General features: G+C 46.6%; 1 protein-coding gene across 1 annotated transcript; it reads left to right on the top strand.

Annotated features, from left to right (window-relative positions):
* The first annotated feature begins 161 nt into the window (after positions 1-161).
* Positions 162-19,748, top strand: LOC146345355 (GTPase IMAP family member 7-like). Its single transcript, XM_084859846.1, has 5 exons — positions 162-214; positions 1,062-1,178; positions 3,397-3,461; positions 9,822-10,438; positions 19,620-19,748. Exons 1-5 carry the CDS (start codon positions 162-164, stop codon positions 19,746-19,748), a joined length of 981 nt encoding a protein of 326 aa, XP_084715972.1.
* The last annotated feature ends 400 nt before the right edge of the window (positions 19,749-20,148 follow it).

Here is a 20,148-nt window from a genome sequence, read left to right as displayed (position 1 = left end):
TTTAATTGCACCACTCGCCTGCCCGCCCTGCCAGGAAAGGAGCCCTAGGCAGGAGCCAGACCGCTTTCTGGGAAGAGAGAGGATTTCTCAGGTGCAGCTTTCTTTCCGTTGGCCAAAGGTCAGCTATCAACTGAAATGAAAGCGTTCTGGAGGTGGTAAACATGACAGAAGCTGCACCTGGTCTTCAAGATCTGCAGAGAGAGCCCCAAGCCGAGTGGGTGCCAGGCTGTCTTCAGAGAGACCGACAGGTGAGTATCTGGCTGGCCAGCTTCTCTTTACTCATGACAAAGAAAGAATAAAGGTCAGGTCCTCAACAGACTTAGATCACAACAGAATTCACAGACTCACAAAAAAGAAAAAATAATAAATGAGTTTTAGCATGTTTAGGATGAGAGAGAGAGAGAGAGAGAGAGAGAATGCGGTGGGAGAGCTGTTTTTGTTTTATTGTCATCATATCCACCATGAATTAATCCTGGAACATACACTATACCCCAGATGCCTGTAATAGCTTTACAGGAATATTTTAGGGGTCCCAATCGAGCAGAGGCAACCTGAGACATGCACTTCAGGGTCCCCTGGAAGACTGGGGGGGGGGGGCTGTTCAATGCTGGTCCCCTGCCAAAGTGCCACAACAGCCAAGACCGGAATGCACAATTCAGCAGTGGAGAATCCCAGCTTTTCTTTCCTCTTTTTTTTTAATCCCTAAATTTCTAGCCCTCATTCAGCAAATATTTGCTTGAATAGTTTTGGGAAATGTCTATTGAAATCTGAGATGTCAGAACTGACTGGATTCAGAGAAGGAGCTATCAGCATGCTTCTTTGGGAAACATTTGTATCTGACATGCATCTGAACTTGTGTTCATGTCCTGCTCCCATTAGGAACAAAATATGGCTGTGGAAATAGTCAGGGATTAGGGGGATCTCTTCCCTCTGCAGCTTCCTGCTCTATTCCTACTGGGAGACGGGGCTGTCGGTCCAGTGGAGCCGGCTCAGAGAGCACCTTAGAGCCAAACTACACTGTTCGTTTCAGTGGGACCTTCCTTTTGCAATGGAAATTGCAGGTGTGAGGAGCCCAGTCTTGACTGGGACTGCACTGGTCAAAGGCCACCCCCAGTGATCCTGATCCAGTCCCGGGGCTTTGTGCTGTCAATTTGTAGGAAAAACTCCTACGCTCCTGGGTAGAGCTATGCAGTTAAGGTCAAGTGTCATTTGGCCCTTAGCCAAATTAACAGGATCCAGCCTATGTAACGGAGGCTGCCATCCTATACCCACTTACCCAAGAGCAAGTCCCATTGCATTCACTGGGACTTACTTCTGAGCAGACACGCATAGAATTGCACTCTTAGGGTCTTTGGTCTAAATAGGAGGGCATTGCTGGAAGGCTTCTATGGAGGAAAGACAGGCCCAGGACTTCAGGATTTAACCAAGTAAGGGCATTTAAGACAAGAAAGGTGTGAGTACAGGGTAAAGGCTGTTCCAAGAAAGGAGGGGAAGGGAAGCTGAGAAAGGAATGGCAGCAAGCCAAGAGTAGTTACATAGCCACTCCGAGACAGCACAAGACAAACTAGGACAGGCACCAGCAGTCAGCACTGTGGGGCAGCTGCCAAGGGCCCCCATCCTCAAGAAGGCCCACCACTGTCTGGCCACAACCCCTGACCTGCCTGTAGCTCTCCCATAGCTAGCCTATGGGAACAAGACGTCGGGCCCCCGCTGAGGGAAGCCCCCCTCCTCCTCCCAGGCATTGTCACCCACTGCTGGCTTCCTCTGTGGCCTGTGGGTGCTGGAAAGCTGAGCTCCAGCAGGGGACTCAGGAGGCGTTGGCTGGGGAGCTTTCACAGCAGAGCGTGGCTACAGGACTGGCAGAGGGCAGGAGGACAGAGGAAGGCACACAGATGTGGCATGACTGGTAGAAACCATTTGTAATGCCCCACCAAGCAAAAGTGAGAGCTCCCCTTAGAAATCCAACATTCCAAGGCGGCTGTGATCGGGCACAACATTGTCCATCCCCAAACGAAAGGTCATGGAGAGAGGAGTTCCTGCGCTTCCTAACTCCAGTCTAATTGAGTGGGGAATGTTTCGATTTTTTTCAGCATTTAAAGAATAGCCCTGCCACTGCACATTCCAAGATAGATGTGGCTCATTATCTGCACAGTGCTGGCTGGAAGGGGTTGTGACTGGGACAGAGTGGTTCATGACAGCCTTGCACTGTAGTTCATGCCAGGTCAGCGGTGAGGTGCAGAGAATGGTTTACAACAACTTAGCAGTGATACACAGCGATATTCTGCTCCTGTTCTTGATTGGGGGCTGTGCTAAGAGTCAGTAGCTTACAGCAGCCCTGCGGTGTAGTTCATTGTTAACACAGCAGGGCAAAGTTGGGGCTGAGGCTGGGCTGGATCCCCAGGAAAATAAATAAATAAACAAACAAACAAAAAAACAAATAAAATCCCCACATGAAACATCCCTTAGGTTGCAGGAAAGGTCATTCTATTCAAATTGCTTGCCCAGATGGCTTCTCAGGGCAAATCCAGCTGTCAGTTGCATGCAAGATGCCTCTCGCTCCAGCAACCTGCACCCAAACAGGTTGTGCTCTGAAATGCTCAACACTCCAGCTAAATGTTGCACACCAAAAAAGACCTGAGCTAGAAGGAGCAGGGGATCCTGGCCTTGCAGCTATCGTTGGTTTCCTCAGTGGACTTGCACTTGAGAAGGAAGAGGCAGAGACTATGTGTCTATTGCAAATTGGTCACAACTTTATTTAGCTATATGCGTAATTCTGGGTTGTGGGGGATGGAGATGCAAGTCCCTTGATCCCTTCTCTAGCTCTTTTGGGAGCTGGGCTGGTTGCCCATGCTGTGTTTTGCCCCCAGACACTTGGCCCACACCTAAGCCCCTATTCTGGTGCCAATGTATCTGGGACTTCAGAGGTTCAGTCTAGTTCTCTTTCCCCCAACAGTTGCTCAAAATCAGTTGGGTGGTCACCAGCCTACCCCCTCCACCCCTAAATGGGTGTTTAACTACCTTATCCATGGTCCTCCCATTTCCCCCTCCATGTTACACACCTGGCAAAGTTGGGACAATTATATGCAACAAAACAGCAAAGCCAATCCAAACCAATTATACAGTTCTATTGTACTTCCTAGGCAATATGCCAAGGAAGGCAAAAAACATGCTAATTCCATGGCCAACCTTGGTTAGCATAAAAAATTCCTTCCCAGCCTCCAATGGGATCACCAGCTTACACAACTGGGATAACTCCTAGGGAGGATGGGTGAGATCATGGGTGGGTAGCCCACACTGCCAACTGACCTGGAAAGAGGCCGAACATTCTCAACGCAGGAAGTTCCTGCACTCTTCCCAGGTTCCGTTCAAGCAAGAGTTTTATGGCTGATCTCCCAGGGAGAAAGGCAAACGCAGCATCCATTTACCCTCAGGGAAAACCCAGCTAGAGAGCCTCAACAAGGGTACTGGATACTGTGGTTCTGTCCATCCCTCCCTCCAGCTTTTGACAAGATGGGTCTCTGCCTTTTCCCAGGGGACACAAGCCTAGTTTTTAAATGGGACACATTTCTCCTGTGTGCCTCACCTTAGGGGAGTGTCAACACTCCCCAGTATCCTGTCTACAGGACTGGGTCATTTGGATCCAAGGAAAGGCATACCTAGCTCAGAGTTCTTTCTGCAGTTTTTTCCTCCACCCCTCTCTGCATGAGTATGCATGAGAGAGGAATCTGGCTCTGACCTTTAGCTTGTATTTGGTTGGCGGCCAAGCCACCCCTTTATGGATCACTGCCTTGTTGTGGCGAAGGGACTTGCATAACTCAGTGAAGCCATAAGCTATGCCATGCAGGGCCACCCAAGACGGACAGGTTATGGCAGAGAGTTCTGACAAAATGTGGTCCACTGGAGAAGGAAATGGCAACCCACTCCAGTATTCTTCCCAAGAAAACCCCATGGAACGTATCACAAGGCTAAAAGATATGATGCCGGAAGATGAGACCCTCAGGTCGGAAGGTGTCCAATATACTACTGGGGAAGAACAGAGGGTATTTCCAAGTAGCGCCAGAAAGAATGAAGTGGCTGGGCCAAAGCCGAAAGGACACTCAGCTGTGGATGTGTCTGGTGGTGAAAAGAAAATCTGATGCTGTAAAGAACGATATTGTTTAGGAACCTGGAATGTCAGATCAATGAATCAAGGTAAGCTGGAGGTGGTCAAACATGAGATGGCAAGATTGAACATCGACATCTTGGGAATCAGCGAACTAAAATGGACAGGCATGGGCGAATTTAATTCAGGTGACCATCATATCTACTATTGTGGGCAAGAATCCCTTAGAAGAAATGGAGTAGCACTCATAGTCAACAAAAGGGGGGGGGAAGCAGTACTGGGGTACAATCTTAAAAACGATAGAATGATCTCAGTACGAATCCAAGGCAAACCATTCCACATCACAGTAATTCAAGTCTATGCCCCAACCACTGAGGCCGAAGAAGCTGAGGTTGATAGATTCTATGAAGACCTACAACACCTTCTAGAACTAACACCAAAAAAAGATGTCCTCTTCATCATATGGGATTGGAATGCTAAAGTAGGAAGTCGAGAAATCACCGGGATAACAGGCAGGCATGGCCTTGGTGTACAAAATGAAGCAGGACAAAAGCTAATAGAGTTTTGCCAAGAGAACACGCTGATCATAGCAAACACTCTTTTCCAACAGCACAAGAGACGACTCTACACATGGACATCACCAGATGGTGAATATCGAAATCAGATTGATTATGTCCTTTGCAGCCAAAGATGGAGAAGCTCCATACAGTCAGTAAAAACAAGACCTGGAGCTGACTGTGGCTCAGATCATGAGCTGCTTCTTGCAAAATTTCGACTTAAATTGAAGAACACAGGGAAAACCACTAAACCATTCAGGTATGACCTAAATCATATCCCTTATGAATATACAGTGGAGGTGAGGAATAGATTTCAGGGATTAGAACTGATAGACAGAGTGCCTGAGGAACTATGGACGGAGGTCCGTAACATTGTTCAGGAGGCAGCAACTGAATCCATCCCAAAGAAAAAGAAATGCAAGAAAGCCAAGTGGCTGTCTGAGGAGGCTTTACAAGTAGCTGAGGAAAGAAGGGAAGTGAAAAGCAAGGGAGAAAGGGGAAGATATATCCAACTGAATGCAGAGTTCCAGAGAATAGCAAGGAGAGACAAGAAGGCCTTCTTAAATGAACAATGCAAAGAAATGGAGGAAAACAACAGAATGGGAAAGACTAGAGATCTCTTCAAGAAAACTGGAGATCTCAAGGGAACGTTTTGTGCAAAGACGGGCATGATAAAGGACAAAGAAGGCAGGGACCTCACAGAAGCAGATGAGATTAAGAAGAGGTGGCAAGAATACACAGAAGAACTATACAGGAAAGATCTGAATGTCCCTGATAGCCATGATAGTGCGGTCACTGAACTTGAGCCAGACATCCTCGAGAGTGAAGTCAAGTGGACCTTAGGAAGCATTAGTAACAACAAAGCTAGCAGAGATGACAGTATTCCAGCTGAGCTATTTAAGATCCTAAAAGATGATGCTGTTAAAGTGCTGCACTCAATATGCCAACAAATTTGGAACACTCAACAGTGGCCACAAGACTGGAAAAGGTCAGTTTACATTCCAACTCCAAAGAAGGGCAATGCCAAAGTGTGTTCAAACTACTGTACAATTGCACTCATTTCACATGCCAGCAAGGTGATGCTCAAAATCCTACAAGCTAGGCTTCAGCAGTATGTGAACCGAGAACTACCAGAAGTACAAGCTGGGTTTCGAAGAGGCAGAGGAACTAGAGATCAAATCGCCAACTTTCGCTGCATCATGGAGAAAGCAAGAGAATTCCAGAAAAACGTCTATTTCTGCTTCATTGACTACGCTAAAGCCTTTGATTGTGTGGATCACAACAAACTGTGGCAAATTCTTAAAGTGATGGGAGTACCAGACCACCTTACCTGTCTCCTGAGAAACCTGTACGAGGGTCAAGAAGCAACAGTAAGAACCAGACATGGAACAACCGAGTGGTTCAAAATTGGGAAAGGAGTACGACAAGGCTGCATATTGTCACCCTGCTTATTTAATTTATATGCAGAGTACATCATGAGAAATGCCGGGTTGGATGAATCAGAGGTCGGAATTAAGATTGCTGGGAGAATTATCAACAACCTCTGATATGCAGATGATACCACCCTAATGGCAGAAAGCGAAGAGGATCTAAAGAGCCTCTTGTGGAGGGTGAAAGAGGAGAGTGCAAAAGCTGGTTTGAAACTCAACATTAAAAAAACGAAGATCATGGCATCTGGCCCCATCACTTCCTGGCATATAGAAGGGGAAGAAATGGAAGCAGTGACAGATTTTACTTTCTTGGGCTCCAAGATCACTGCAGACGGTGACTGTAGCCATGAAATTAAAAGACGCTTGCTCCTTGGGAGGAAAGCTATGGCAAACCTAGACAGCATAGTAAGAAGCAGAGACATCACCTTGCTGACAAAGGTCCGTCTAATCAAAGCTATGGTTTTCCCAGTAGTAATATATGGCTGTGAGAGCTGGACTATCAGGAAGGCTGAGCGCCGAAGAATCGATGCTTTCGAACTGTGGTGCTGGAGAAGACTCTTACGAGTCCCCTGGACTGCAAGAGGTCAAATCAGTCAATCCTAAAGGAAATCAACCCTGAGTGCTCATTGGAAGGACAGATACTGAAGCTGAAGCTCAAATATTTTGGCCACCTAATGCGAAGAGAAAACTCTCTGGAAAAGACCCTGATGCTGGGAAAGACTGAAGGCAAAAGGAGAAGGGGACGGCAGAGGATGAGATGGCTAGATAGCATCACTGATGCAATGAATATGAACTTGAGCACGCTCCGGGAGAGAGCGCAGGACAGGAAGGCCTGGCGTGCTATGGTCCATGGGGTCACAAAGAGTCGGACACGACTGAACGACTGAACAACAACAACAAGCCACTTTCTGCCTCCTGCCCTGGTGTCACAGTGGCCAGTGTCACGGCTGCCCCCTCCCTCATCACCATCATCTCCATCATCATCTGTTCTCTTAGTTCGCTCCCTAGCTCTCACCTGGGGAGGCAGAGATTACCTGATGCACTCCTTCTTGTCCTATCACCCCACTATACTCCTCCCCTTGCAAAATGGGCAGTGCATGCATATCTGCAGTCCTGCAGCCAGAGTTCCTGATAATGTTGCTGATACCTCCTGATTTACAAGTTCCCAAGGTTGGTGCTCACCACGCCATTCATTTGCATGCCCGTAATTGTTTACAGTTGCTCTACCAAGTTAGATTCCCCAAATCAACTTGTGCATTTCAAATTCGTGCTTGTAATCAATAAATGTGCCAAGTGGCTTTCTCTAAATCTTTGTGTGCATGTAGGGATGGCACAAGCACTTGGCTGAGCCTGGGAGTCCGAAGGACTCCCCCCACTCCCTGCTTGCACCTCTGGACTGTGCATGCTGAGCTGGTGCCCCCACTCACACACACACACACCCCAACTCGCTGAGCTGCTGGGACCTACCTGGAGCCGTTCCTGAGTGCTCAGCATTCCTGAGGTCACCATTTTTTTCACAAAATTGCAACTTTGGAACTTCCGTAAATGTAATATTGCACACATAGCAGCTGTAAAGGCCCTATCTATGCAATATTACAGGTGAGCACCGGGGGGGGGGGCACACAAGCAGGTTTGGGACCCAGGAACAGGGGCGGTGGCTGGAGCGGGGGGGGGCGTCCCTCCATCCCTAATATGTCGATCATTTTGGAGTTGCCTTCCCTCCCAGAGACCCCTATTGTCAATGTCTAAAGATTCTGTGGTTTAGCAAATGTGTGTCTTTAAGAATGTGTGCAAGATTGTACACATGTCTCCAAGGAAAGCACATTAGGTACATTGGGGAAATGGAAATTGGAGGGGATGGGGTTGTTGAACCCAGAGGATCTGGGTTGTTATGATTCTGGGAAGAGGGGAAACTGATTTGAAGACATCTCTAGGCAGGATAAAAATTGGGAGGGGGGATCTGGTAGGCAGGTGAGAGAGAATGAAGGGGTAGATGGATGTGTATGAATGGGGGGTAGACGGATGGATCTGTGGGAATGGGATGTGTGTGCATGTATGTGACTTTGGGCACATCCACCACTGGCATACATCCCCGGGGGATGAAAGGAATGCAAGCCTCTTGCTGAAAATTCACATTGTATCTTCCTTTCTTTCTCTGGTAACTGCAAAGAAATCCCAAAGGCATGGGAGTATGTTCTAGCACAGGAACAGGGTACCTCCAGCCCATGGGCTGGGTACATCCCACTGGGGTTCCCCATCTGGCCCGCCAGCCTCTTCCCAAGGGCCTGTCTGCTTTCCCAACTGGGAAAAGTTCTGATCTCCAATCAGCAGTGGAGTCAAGAAAAGAGCTTGGAGATAAGAGCTTTTCCCTGCTGTGCAGTGAGAAAGGGAGGCTTTGTCACTGAACATCTGGGGGAAATTCTTATCTCCAATCAGCTGCTGATCAGAGATCAATGTGTTCCCTTGCAGGGGAGAGGTGCCAGGCCTGGAGAGGAAGCTACTGAGTGATTCAGTCCTACTTACTTCTGAGACTTATCCTGCTTACTTGTGAGTAGATATGCTTCTCATGATTACTTCTGAATAGACATGCAGGGTATTTGATATGCTCCTTGACATTGCTTTTAAGTGATTCTGTCCTGTGCATTCTGCTTACTTATGAGGAGACATCCAGAGGCTTGTCCTGCTTACTTCTAAATAGACATGCAGAGGCTTTGTATTTGGGATGCTATTTGAAAGTTGAGTGATTCAGTTCTACCTACTTATCAGCAGACACACAGAAGCCTTGTCATGCTTGCTTTTGAGTATGCTTTAATCAGTAATAATCTCATTTTGGCCTCACCCACTCTGCTTTTGGCCATGATGACCACAAATGGAATGAACTCTCAAGGCCTTTCCCAGATTGGAATATGGCCCTTGGGCCGAAAACATTCCCCACCCATTCTAGACTGAAACACATAGTATATCCCAGATGGCCAAGAGAATTCACACCGCAGTGGCTACCCCAAAAGTGCAGAACTCTCTCCTCCTGGAGACACGCTAAAGCCTGAACTTAACCAACTTTTCTAAGATTTCTAAAGAGCTTCTCATTGGGTAGGTATGACCAATTTTTTCTCTGTGCAAATTTGGGAACCATTGTTATTCAGCCTAAGCCAATGTGGTGGTGTTGTCTAGGAAAATGGATATTCACACACACAGACCACACTCCCAAATACTGACTGTTTCGGGAGAGAATTGGAGTAATTCATCTATAAAACATAACTGCTTCTATCTTGTGCCTGTGCATTCTGTGGGGCAACATTTTATTGGATACATTTCTATATTTTGTTTTATTTTTAATCCAGAAATCTTGAATATCGGCTTGTGAGAATTTGGCTTGTTGTGAGAATATGGCTGGAGGCATCACAGGTAAACCCTTAAAACAGCTAATATTATATCATTCTCATAGAGGTCCAAATAAATTATTGGGTTATATTTACTTATTAACTGTTACACATCTCTGTTATGGGGGAGGGGGATCCAGTATATTGCTGGGACACTGGAGGGGTATATAGAGTCTCTGTGCACTCTGAGCCATGGCTTCTGGCTGACAGGGACTAACAATGGGGGGGGGTATGATGCCTTTATTTCCTGCTCCCCTCATGGCATCTGGCTGACCACCGTTGGTAGATGGAATTATGTTCTTACTCTGCTGACTGGAATAGTTTCTTATGTTCTCTCACTTATTGGCTGTAGGGCCTGAACTGAGGATTGTCCTTGTTGGCAAAACTGGAGCTGGGAAAAGTGCAACAGGAAACACCATCTTGGGGAGTGAAACATTTAGGTCTTTCCCATCGTCCTCTTCAATAACGAGAGTGTGTCATGTGGGGGAGACTAAAGGTAATGGCAGGAGAATTCTGGTTGTTGATACTCCTGGGTTTTTTGACACAAGATATTCACAAGAAGAAACTTCCAAAGAAGTTAGACAATGTATGAAGCACAGCTACCCAGGACCACACGCCATTGTACAAGTACTGCAGCTGGGCCGTTTCAGCGAGGAGGAGAAGCAGGTTGCTAAAATAATCCAAGAGACATTAAGCCTTAAAGCAAAGGAGTACATGATCATGTTGTTCACCCGAAAAGAGGATCTGCGAGGCTTGCCACTCAAAGAGTTCATATCTGAGGGAGACGAAGCTCTCAAGACGCAGATTTCTGAATGTGGGGGTCGGTGCCTCGCTTTCAACAACAGGGCTGAAGGGCAGGAAAGGGATGATCAGGTGGCTGAGCTGGTTGAGCTGATTGATGAGGTGGTGAAAAGGAACAAAGATGCCCCATGTTATACTGAAAACATGTTAGAGGAGGACAAAAGAGAAGTCCTGTTAAAAATGGTCCGTACCAACCTGTGGCAGTGGGTGAGTTCATGGCTGCAGCAGCAGCCTCAGGAGCAATGGCCGTGTAACCTGCTCTAACAGAGACAGGAAAGACCCACCGCACAAAGAGCAGAAAGCGTGGTACGAACAGGGTACAACCTAACTTGACTAGAAACCTGGGGTGCTTCCACACAAGCCCTTTACTCTGGAATAGCCATGCTTCCTTCCCTCATGTTTTATGGGGCAGCTGGATGACACCATTATGGGATCAAAACTCCTCTATGTTTTCTCTCTTGTTCTTCCACGTTTTCTCAGGCCAGAGGAAGCCCAGCGTTGAAGACTAGTGCAATCTCTACATGTGCACAGGTGTTTAGGGCAGCTCTTCTGTCTTTGCTTTTTAAGAAGTGTGGTTTTGACGTGGGCACGCACGTGTGGGAGGCTGTGCCATTTCATTGCACTTCTTTACTTCCTGTGAGCACACCTTCATCTTGGCCATTACATTTCTTTCCCTCCGCAGCATTTCTAGCAACTTTTTTAGAGTTAGGACAAAATAAGCATTTGAGGGATAATGTCAGGAGGAATGGAGAGGAGGAAACAATGTATTCCTGTATCAATGGCAGCTGCCTCTTCTAATACAGGCGACTTGCTGCTTTTTGAGTTTTGCTTCTCTGGGCTGATGAGAGGGATGAAGGGAAGTATAGAAAGCACAGCCCAGCCAGTCCCCCAAAACTTCTTCCCTCACTCCTCCCTGCTACTGGGTTTCTTTAAAAATGCAATACTAGCCAGGATGGATATGGGAATCTGCCCTTGCCCAGGCCTCCCTCTCTCCAGACCGGGTGCAGAGACTGTGAAGACGGCTGCACTATTTTCTTGCTGGATGAGAAGGCGGCAGCAGCAGGCAGCAGCAGAGCCTTGTTAGTGAGACTCCTGGCCCTGACTTGTCTCCTCTCCTGCCCCCACCCCATTTTCCATTTCAAACATAATGGCAGCAGTTGCACAAAACTGCTGACCCCCCCCCCTTCTGACCTCCTCTTGGAACAGCAGGCAGTTCTGCTGAAGCAGGGAAGGGCGCTGTGGTTTGAGACCGTCCACCTCACCCTGCCTCCAACTCCCCAGCAAGGGAATTCACACACACACATACACACCCCTGTCACAAGTGCTTCAAAGCACTTGAACAAAGCCATGCTATAGCACAACTGAAGTAATTGTTTTAAAAATGGTTAACAGGGATTTTAAATGGTGGCCGAGGCAAATGGAGCCCCTGTCTGGCTTGGGACAAAATGTCATGGTTCCTCTTCTCCACAGAAGCTAGAAGCCATGCCCACATCCTCGAGCTAGGGACGTTGGAGGAATCCAGTTGGGGGAGGAGCTTGACAAACTTTTGTTGGCCCAGTCCCCCTGATTTATTTATTTATTTAATTTATTTATTGCATTTATATCCCACCTTTTTTCCTCCAAGGAACCCAAGGTGGTGTACATACTCCTCCTCCTCCTCTTCATTTTATCCTCACAACAACAACCCTGTGAGGTAGGTTGGGCTGGGAGTCTGTGACTGGTGCAAAGTCACCCAGTGAGCTTCCATGGCTGAGTGGGGACTAGAACCCGGATCTCCCAGCTCCCAGTCCAACACTCTCGCCACTACACTACACGGACTCCATTCCATCTTCCACCAGATGGCCTGACTTAGTGTGCAACAAGTTGGGCCAGCTGGAGGAACTTCTGTAATTGTGTGTGTGTGTGTGCATGCGTGCGTGCATAAAAAAACATTTATGCACATTATGGCCATAAATTGCATGATCTGCACAAATTATGGTTGTAAATGGCATAATTTGCACAAATTATGCCATTTACAGCTATTTGCACAAATTATGCACATTTGTGCAATTTGCAGCTGTAATTTGCACAAGGCTATATTTGCACAAATTATGGCCAAGACTGCCCCCTCAAAATGTGTCAGAAGTTCCAGGAAATGGGGAAACCACATGGCTCAGCTCCCAAAAGCTGGAGGGTGCTGTTGCGCTCATGCCCTGCTTGTGGGTTGCTGGTCAACAGCTGGTTGGCCACTGTGTGAACAGAATGCTGGACTAGATGGATCCTGGGTCTGACCCAGCATGGCTCTTCTGATGTTCTTATATTCTCATGTTTCATTTGCACTAAAGAGCTTTAGGGGAAGTTCCAGACAGAGGGGTCCTAGCACTGACATTTAGGAGGCATTGTACAGCAATTCCATTCCCGCCCCCCAAGGTGCAATCTTTTGCATGTTTAGACAGAAAAAAGGCCTACAACTCCCAGCATGGCTGGCTGGGGCATGCTGGGAGTTGAATACCCTTTTTTCCATCTAAACATGCATAGAATTGCACCATTAATGGATTTTCCACACTAAGAAAGAAGAGAGAAGTGGTGGGGAAACAGGGGAGGGTTACGAGTAGAAAATGATGTCTGGACACACATACCCCTACAATTCTGTGACTGAGTCAAGGTGACAGCACAATGAAGGCTTCATCTGTAACTTGATCCCTGTAACTTGATTCCCTGTAACTTGATCGAATGCTAGTGCTGCAAGTGAATATCACAATAAAACATTGCTTGAGGTATTCCTACCACATAATGTTCATCACGATGAATGATGCAAGCAACCATCATTCTAAGAACCAAACACTCTTAAGTTTGTATGCTATTGTATTGAATTTATTGTGTTTTACTTTGCATTTATGTACATCGCCCTGGGAGCTTCAGCTATATGGCAAATTAGCAATACACATTTTCACTGGATGGATGGATGGATGGATGGATGGATGGATGGATGACAAATTAAATAAACCTGCTTGATCGCAGACCCTAGGTCTCTACTGGACTAAATTTCCCCATAGGAAGCACCAGATATCACATTCCCTCTTTACTTTTTAGTACCCTGGTCTTTTTGCAAGTGCAAGTACATGTTAACCAATGCTACAATGCTTTGATTTCTGTATAATGTTATTCGTCTTAAATATCCTTCTTGTTAAGAGAGGGTCAGTGTGGTGTGGCATAGTAGTTAGAGGGTTAGGCCAGGACCAGGGAGACACAGATTCAAATCCCATTCAGCCTTGAAGCTTGGTAGGTGATCTCAGACTAGGGATGTAATGGATTATCTAAAATCCATTCCGTCTGTATTTTGCTGGTTGTCAGGTGCCTTTTGTTCTGTCATCTGCCCATTGATGGAATTGGATTTTTTGCAGTTCCCGAATTTCTGCAAATGTGCACATGTGAAAAAATGCCATTTCCCCCAAAACACACATTTTCACACTTTAGCCGATGGGTGAAATGCTCATTTTTGGCTGGTTTTTTATTTATTTTGCGCATCTTTTCTATGACAAAATTTGCGCAAAATTCAGGAAAGTTAGAAAACCAGTCCACAAGTCTATGGAATCTGCCTGACAGGGGGAAAGCTGTGGAATCCATGGGTCATATTTGTGAAAATCAGAACTCATTTTCTTCCATTGTGGATTTCTCAAACATCCCTACCTCAGACTAGTCTCCATCTCTCAGCCTAACCCATCTCACAGGACTGTTGTGAGGATAAAGAAAGGGTGGTGGGGAGAACCACATACATGGCCCTTAGCAACCTGGAGGAAGGGTGTAGTATACATGAAATAAAAATAAAAGGACTGAATTTTTCATTTTTTAAAAAATGGACCTAGTGTAAAATTGGTTTAGTGTTTCTCTCCCACTGAGTTCCTTTTGCTGTTAAAAAAAAGACCATCCCACTTTCTACAGGTGAATGGGGTTAACATGTGAATGATGGACTCCCACATCTAGTTTGTGTCTCCTTATGCACACGTATACATCAACTCATATGTGTACCTGCATAATGGGGAAGTTGACACTGTGCATTTTTATTTTCCTTATATATCTTATTTCTTCTATGCATATCTTTATTCTTATTTCTTCATATATTCCAATGTATACTTTTTAGACATATATTGTTTTATCTAGATTTGTTTATTTACCATAGATAGACAGACAGATAGATAGACAGACATATTCCTTCTTCTTTCAATCTGTTCTGTACTTGATTCCTGTCAATAAAATCATTTCTCTCTTTAAACCTCCTTGATCCTGATACTGTTTGTATAAATTACCACAATTTGTAACAAAATGTAGACCCAGATGCTAAATGTATTAAATGTTGCTATTGTAAAAGTGTTCTCGAAGATATATGCTTGTTTTGATCAGTCAGTGTTCTTACTATTAACTGTCAAAGAAGTTGTAGGGAGGTGGGGATGAAGAGTGAATGATTTTGTGTATGGAAAGGCCTTCTATGATTCTATGAGTCTATGAAGTGGGGGGCACACAGAAAGACAACAATTAGGTATCAGCTTCAAAGAACTCAAAGCAATTGTTAGACAAAAGAGGACTGTTTAACATAAAGGCTGAAGGTGCAACAATAACAAAAAGAACACTTTATGGCATGAAGAAACCTTGAGGACAATTGACAGCAATCATTCAAGGATGGACGTGATGAATTATAAAAAACTGACAACACTGAGGCCCTTGGTGCTGAGACTCCTGAGCATGCACAAAGGTATAAAAAACTCTTACTTCCAAAGGGAAAGGGGTGGCAATGAACATCTGGACCTGACAAGTGCACACCATCAATTCTCCTGGTCCAAACATCACATGTTTGCCTAGTACCTGGCAAGTATAGCTTGTGTGCAAGTGACTATGAGGTTGTGAGTAGATATGAGGGGAAAGGATCTATTGTCCAGTCTTTAGGTATCAGGGACATATCTATTGTACTGTCATGCTTGCTTTTGGAGCTGCTAGGCAAACTTGTGTTCCCTGTAAATTTGGAACTAGGGTTCCACAGGGAGTCTTTCAATAAATCCTTCACTTCCTCCTAACCTTTGTGTGTGTGCATCTTGACTCCACCTCCATAAGGTCCCGTGATTTTCAGTCTGGTCAGGTGGGGAAATCATAGGTTTTGGTAAAGAGTGTCTCAAAGTGAATCTTTGCAGGCCTTTGACAAGAGGTGTGGTGTGCACACGGTGGACTTACGTACAGCCTCTCCAAAACTGGGGAAGAGCTTCTTCTTGGAAATCTGCCTCTGTTGGGAAAATTAGCTGAAACACTTGTTGGATTCCCAAAAAAGACAAGGTGCATTTTTACAAATGTTCTCAGCAACACGCTTGCACAATCATTACAAAAGATAGAATCATAGAACCATAGAATAGTAGGGTTGGAAGGGGCCTACAAGGCCATCGAGTCCAACCCCCTGCTCAGTGCAGGAATCCAAGTCAGAGCATCCCTGACAGATGGCTGTCCAGCCTCGTCTTGAAGGCCTCCAGTGTGGGAGAGCCCACCGCCTCCCCAGGTAATTGGTTCCGTTGTCATATTGCTCTTACAGTCAGGATGTTTTTCCTGATGTTCAGCCGGAATCTGGCTTCCTGTAACTTGAGCCCATTATTCCGTGTCCTGCACTCTGGGATGATCAAGAAGAGATCCTGGCTTTCTTCTCTGTGACAACCTTTCAAGTACTTGAAGAGTGCTATCATATCTCCCCTCAGTCTTCTCTTCTCGAGGCTAAACAAGCCCAGTTCTTTCAGACTCTCTTCATAGGGCTTTGTTTCCAGTCCCCTGATCATCTTTGTTGCCCTCCTCTGAACCCTCTCCAGTTTCTCTGCATCCTTCTTAAACTGTGGTGCCCAGAACTGGACACAGTACTCCAGATGAGGCCTAACCAGTGCTGAGTAGAGGGGAACTAGTACTTCCCGGGATTTGGAAGCGATGCTTCTATGAATGCAGCCCAAAAGAGCATTTGCCTTTTTTGCAGCCACATCACATTGTTGGCTCATATTCAGCTTGTGATCGACAACAATTCCAAGATCCTTCTCGCTTGTAGTGTGGTTGAGCCACGTATCCCCCATCTTGTAACTGTGCATTTGGTTTCTTTTTCCTAGGTGCAGAACTTGGCATTGATCCCTATTAAATGTCATACTGTTGTTTTCTGCCCAGCGCTCCAGTCTATCCAGATCACTTTGAATTTTGTTTCTGTCTTCCAAAGTATTAGCTATCCCTCCCAATGTTGTGTCATCTGCAAATTTGATCAGCATTCCCTGCACCTCCTCCTCCAAGTCATTCATAAAAATGTTGAAGAAAACTGGGCCCAGGACTGAGCCCTGCGGTACCCCACTCATTACCTCTCCCCAGTTTGAGAAGGTCCCATTGATAAGCAAGATGAAAAATATGGCTTGGTTAGCAGTGCATGCCCACCCCCTGACACATGGACTGGTACACTAATTATAATAATCCAAATACCAAGTCAGGAAAAGGTGGAGAAGGTGGAGCTTAGCATTGCCCAAATAAGTTGGCACCAGGGAAATGGAAAGGCGGGAGATTGGGAGGCTATACAGCCAAGGAATGCTGGTGAAGATGCTGGGCCACAGGGGAAGAAATAAATTGATCCAGGGAGAATCGAAAGCAAAAAGAGAGAAGGAGCTGCTACAATTAGGGCTGTGCATGGACATTCCAACCTGCTTCAAAGGCCGATTCAGAGCTTCCAAATCATCCCTGACCAGCTGTGGATTGCTTTGGACCTAGTCTGACCTGCTTGGGACTCCAGATCTGAAGCAAGATTCAGGCATCCAAATCAGGGGGCCCTGCCAAGCCACACACACACACACACACACACTGCCTGCTCCCTGCCTGCCCAGCCGTGCAAGCCCCCTGCTCCTTACCTAGAGTCCTGGACCTGTCCGAGGAGCACCTGCAGCTGTCACCATTGTTGAGGGAGTTGGCACTTGTTTTTTAAATGGCGACTCTTCTTCTTCCAGAAATTAAAGGTTGCAGAAATGGTGGCCATAATAAGGCAGTCATGTAGGGATGGTGGAGAAATCCGCCACAGACTCCAATGAGGCCGGATTCTTTAGGATCCGGACCCTGGAGTCTGTGGCGAAACGGACTACCCCCCCACGCCACCCCCCGAAATCCCCCTGAGACACACCCTACCTGGCGGCGGCTGGTCCAGGTCGTCATCTTCGTTCCACAGCCATCTGCTGCCGGGCTGAGGAACAAAATGGCATCTGGCATAGCAGATGCCATTTGCATCCCCGCCTTTGGCCGTGATTGGCTACATAAATATTTACGTAGCCTATCAAGGCTAAAGCAGCGACGCAAATGGCGTCCCCTACGAAGGACACCATTCGCAGCCGCACACCGGAACAGCGGCCAGCAGCAGCCGGATCCAGACCGCCGGAGACAGGTAGGATCCGGTCTGCGGGGACTTCGCGGGGTGGCGGGGGGATTGCTCCATTCCACCATGGACTCCGGGGGGGCAGATTCTTTAGAATCTGGCCTCACTAGAGTCCGTGGCAGAATTCTCCGCCATCCCTAATGGCAACTCCCTCAAGGATGGTGAGGGCCATGGGTGCTCCTCCAATGGGTCCATGTAAGCTGGGAGCTTGCGTGACTGGGTGGACAGCTATCCGGATCAATCCGAAGCGATCCAAAGTGCTTCAGATTGATCTGACCTCCTTCAGGCTGAATCAGGCCAATCCTGGCCCAATTTGGATCCAGCCTGGTTCGGTCTGAAGTGGCCCACTTTAGCTTGGAATTCAGATCTCAACCTGAAGCAGTGCACAGCCCTAGTTAAAATTACCTGATTTCAGAGTAAGGCGCGCACAAAGGACCTACTCTTAGGTTGGTTGCCAATAATTGGAAGTGATATGGGTGAAGGCTGCCCTCATGTTTTTCAGCTTTAACTTGCAAATCAAAAGCCCCTTTAGCTGCTTAGACACTCCCGGATACTAAGAGAGCGATCCTGTGCTCCCTGGGAGGGAATCCCAGAGACCATAGGAATGCTCAGAAGAACCAGCCCCCCCTCCCCCCGCCCCTTCACAGCCAGCATGGAAAGAACCATGCCAGCTGCTCCCCACCGGCTTCCAGGCGGCGGAGTCACAAGCAACAGGATTGCACCCTAAATTGTCAAGGAATAGCCAGACGTTGTGGTATCCAAATTCAATTGGGCTCTGAAGCACCTGGATCCAAGGTGATAAGAGGGAGACCAGATACAGGTGAAGCCGTCATTGGGGATCCCAGAGCCACCACAGTTTGGCTAAAAATAGAATTTGGATTGGAGAGCCTTAGAAACGGGTGGTGGCTCGGTATTCTGGATGGAAGCAGCACACTCCCGTCACTACTTCGAAGCTATTTCCTTTAATCAAATTAGTGGTGAAAGCTCGTACACATTCTCGGGGGCTCTGCAATTGCTGCCAAAGCATTCTACTGGTCCCATGCAGTATCCTATGCTGCTCCTTCCGGAACCAAAATGGATCCTGGAGCCAAGGTGCGAGGGTAGTGACAGTAATGTCAAAATCACACGAGCACAACAGACACATCCAGAGAGCCAGGACACTTGAAACTTCACAACATCATTTCGCCTTAGAAACCATCAGTGATTTGAGTGAACTTAAAAAGACACCAGTACCCTGCCACAAAGTAAAATCATCCATACATCACACATAGTCCAATAAAGAGTCAGCTAACACATTTAAATATGTAGACCTTTTAATGAACCTATGCAGATCTTTTTGGGCTCTGCAAAGCTATCCACATCCTTTTCTGTGTTACACTTCTGAGCAATGCCACACTTACCTTAATTGAAGTAATAGGGGACTTCGATCTCCCCGATATTTGTTGGGAGACAAATTCTGCAAAACATGGCCCCTCCAGGAAATTCCTGACTTGTGTGGTGGATAACTTCCTCCTACAGAAAGTAGAGGAAGGAACTAGAGGATCGGCTATCCTTGACTTGATCCTAACCAACAGAGATGACTTAGTGGAGAAAGTAGCAGTTACCGGAACTCTGGGGGAAAGCGACCATGTTGTACTTGAGTTCTTGGTTCGAAGGGAAGCAAAAGCCGAGCGTAGTCAAACGCGTACCCTGGATTTTAGGAAAGCTGATTTTAATAAACTCAGAACAATGGTAAGTAAGGTCCCATGGCAAGTAACTCTAACGAGAATAGGAGTCCAAGATGGGTGGGACTTTTATAAAAGGAAATTCTCAAGGCACAATTACAAACAATTCCAACAAGAAAAAAAGGAGGAAGACAACAGAAGCCAATGTGGCTTCACAAAAAAGCTTAGAGATGACCTGAGAACAAAAGAGGACACACATAGGAAGTGGAAGGAAGGCCAAGCAACAAAGGAAGAGTACAGGCAGGTAGCACAGAATTGCAGGGATGGCGTCAGGAAGGCTAAAGCTGAGAATGAGCTGAGGTTAGCAAGGGAGGCTAAAAGCAACAAAAAGGCTTTCTTCAGCTACGTGCATAGTTAAAGGCAGAGGAAAGAAATGGTGGTTCAGCTGTTAAATAAGGATGGCAAAATGATAACAGCTGACAAAAAAAAGGTAGAAGTGCTCAATTCCTACTTTGGCTCAGCCTGTTCCCGAAAGAGGGTGTATGGCCCCCCTGGCAAAGGCAAAATACAGGCTGAAGGGGCAGGATTGCAGCTTGAGATCGACAGGCATATGGTCAAGGAACACCTCATTACTTTGAATGAGTTCAAATCTCCAGGGCCAGATGAACTGCATCCTAGAGTCATAAAGGAACTGGCAGAAGAACTCTCAGAACCGCTGTCTATTCTCTCTGAGCAATTATGAAGGACGGGTGAAGTGCCAGAGGACTGGAGGAGGGCTAATGTTGTCCCTATCTTCAAAAAGGGTAAAAAGGAGGAAC

Source organism: Heloderma suspectum, chromosome 5 (assembly GCF_057233095.1).
Source record: "Heloderma suspectum isolate Gila_16-S chromosome 5, 16-S_ref, whole genome shotgun sequence".
NCBI classification, from domain to species: domain Eukaryota; kingdom Metazoa; phylum Chordata; class Lepidosauria; order Squamata; family Helodermatidae; genus Heloderma; species Heloderma suspectum.
This window is presented reverse-complemented; position numbering and strand designations above follow the sequence as displayed.

Coding starts and splice junctions, on each gene's coding strand:
- LOC146345355 (XM_084859846.1), top strand. CDS start 162: ATGACAGAAGCTGCACCTGGTCTTCAAGATCTGCAGAGAGAGCCCCAA. Junction 215..1,061: donor CAGAGAGAGCCCCAAGCCGA/GTGGGTGCCAGG, acceptor TGGAAATTGCAG/GTGTGAGGAGCCCAGTCTTG. Junction 1,179..3,396: donor AAAAACTCCTACGCTCCTGG/GTAGAGCTATGC, acceptor CTGATCTCCCAG/GGAGAAAGGCAAACGCAGCA.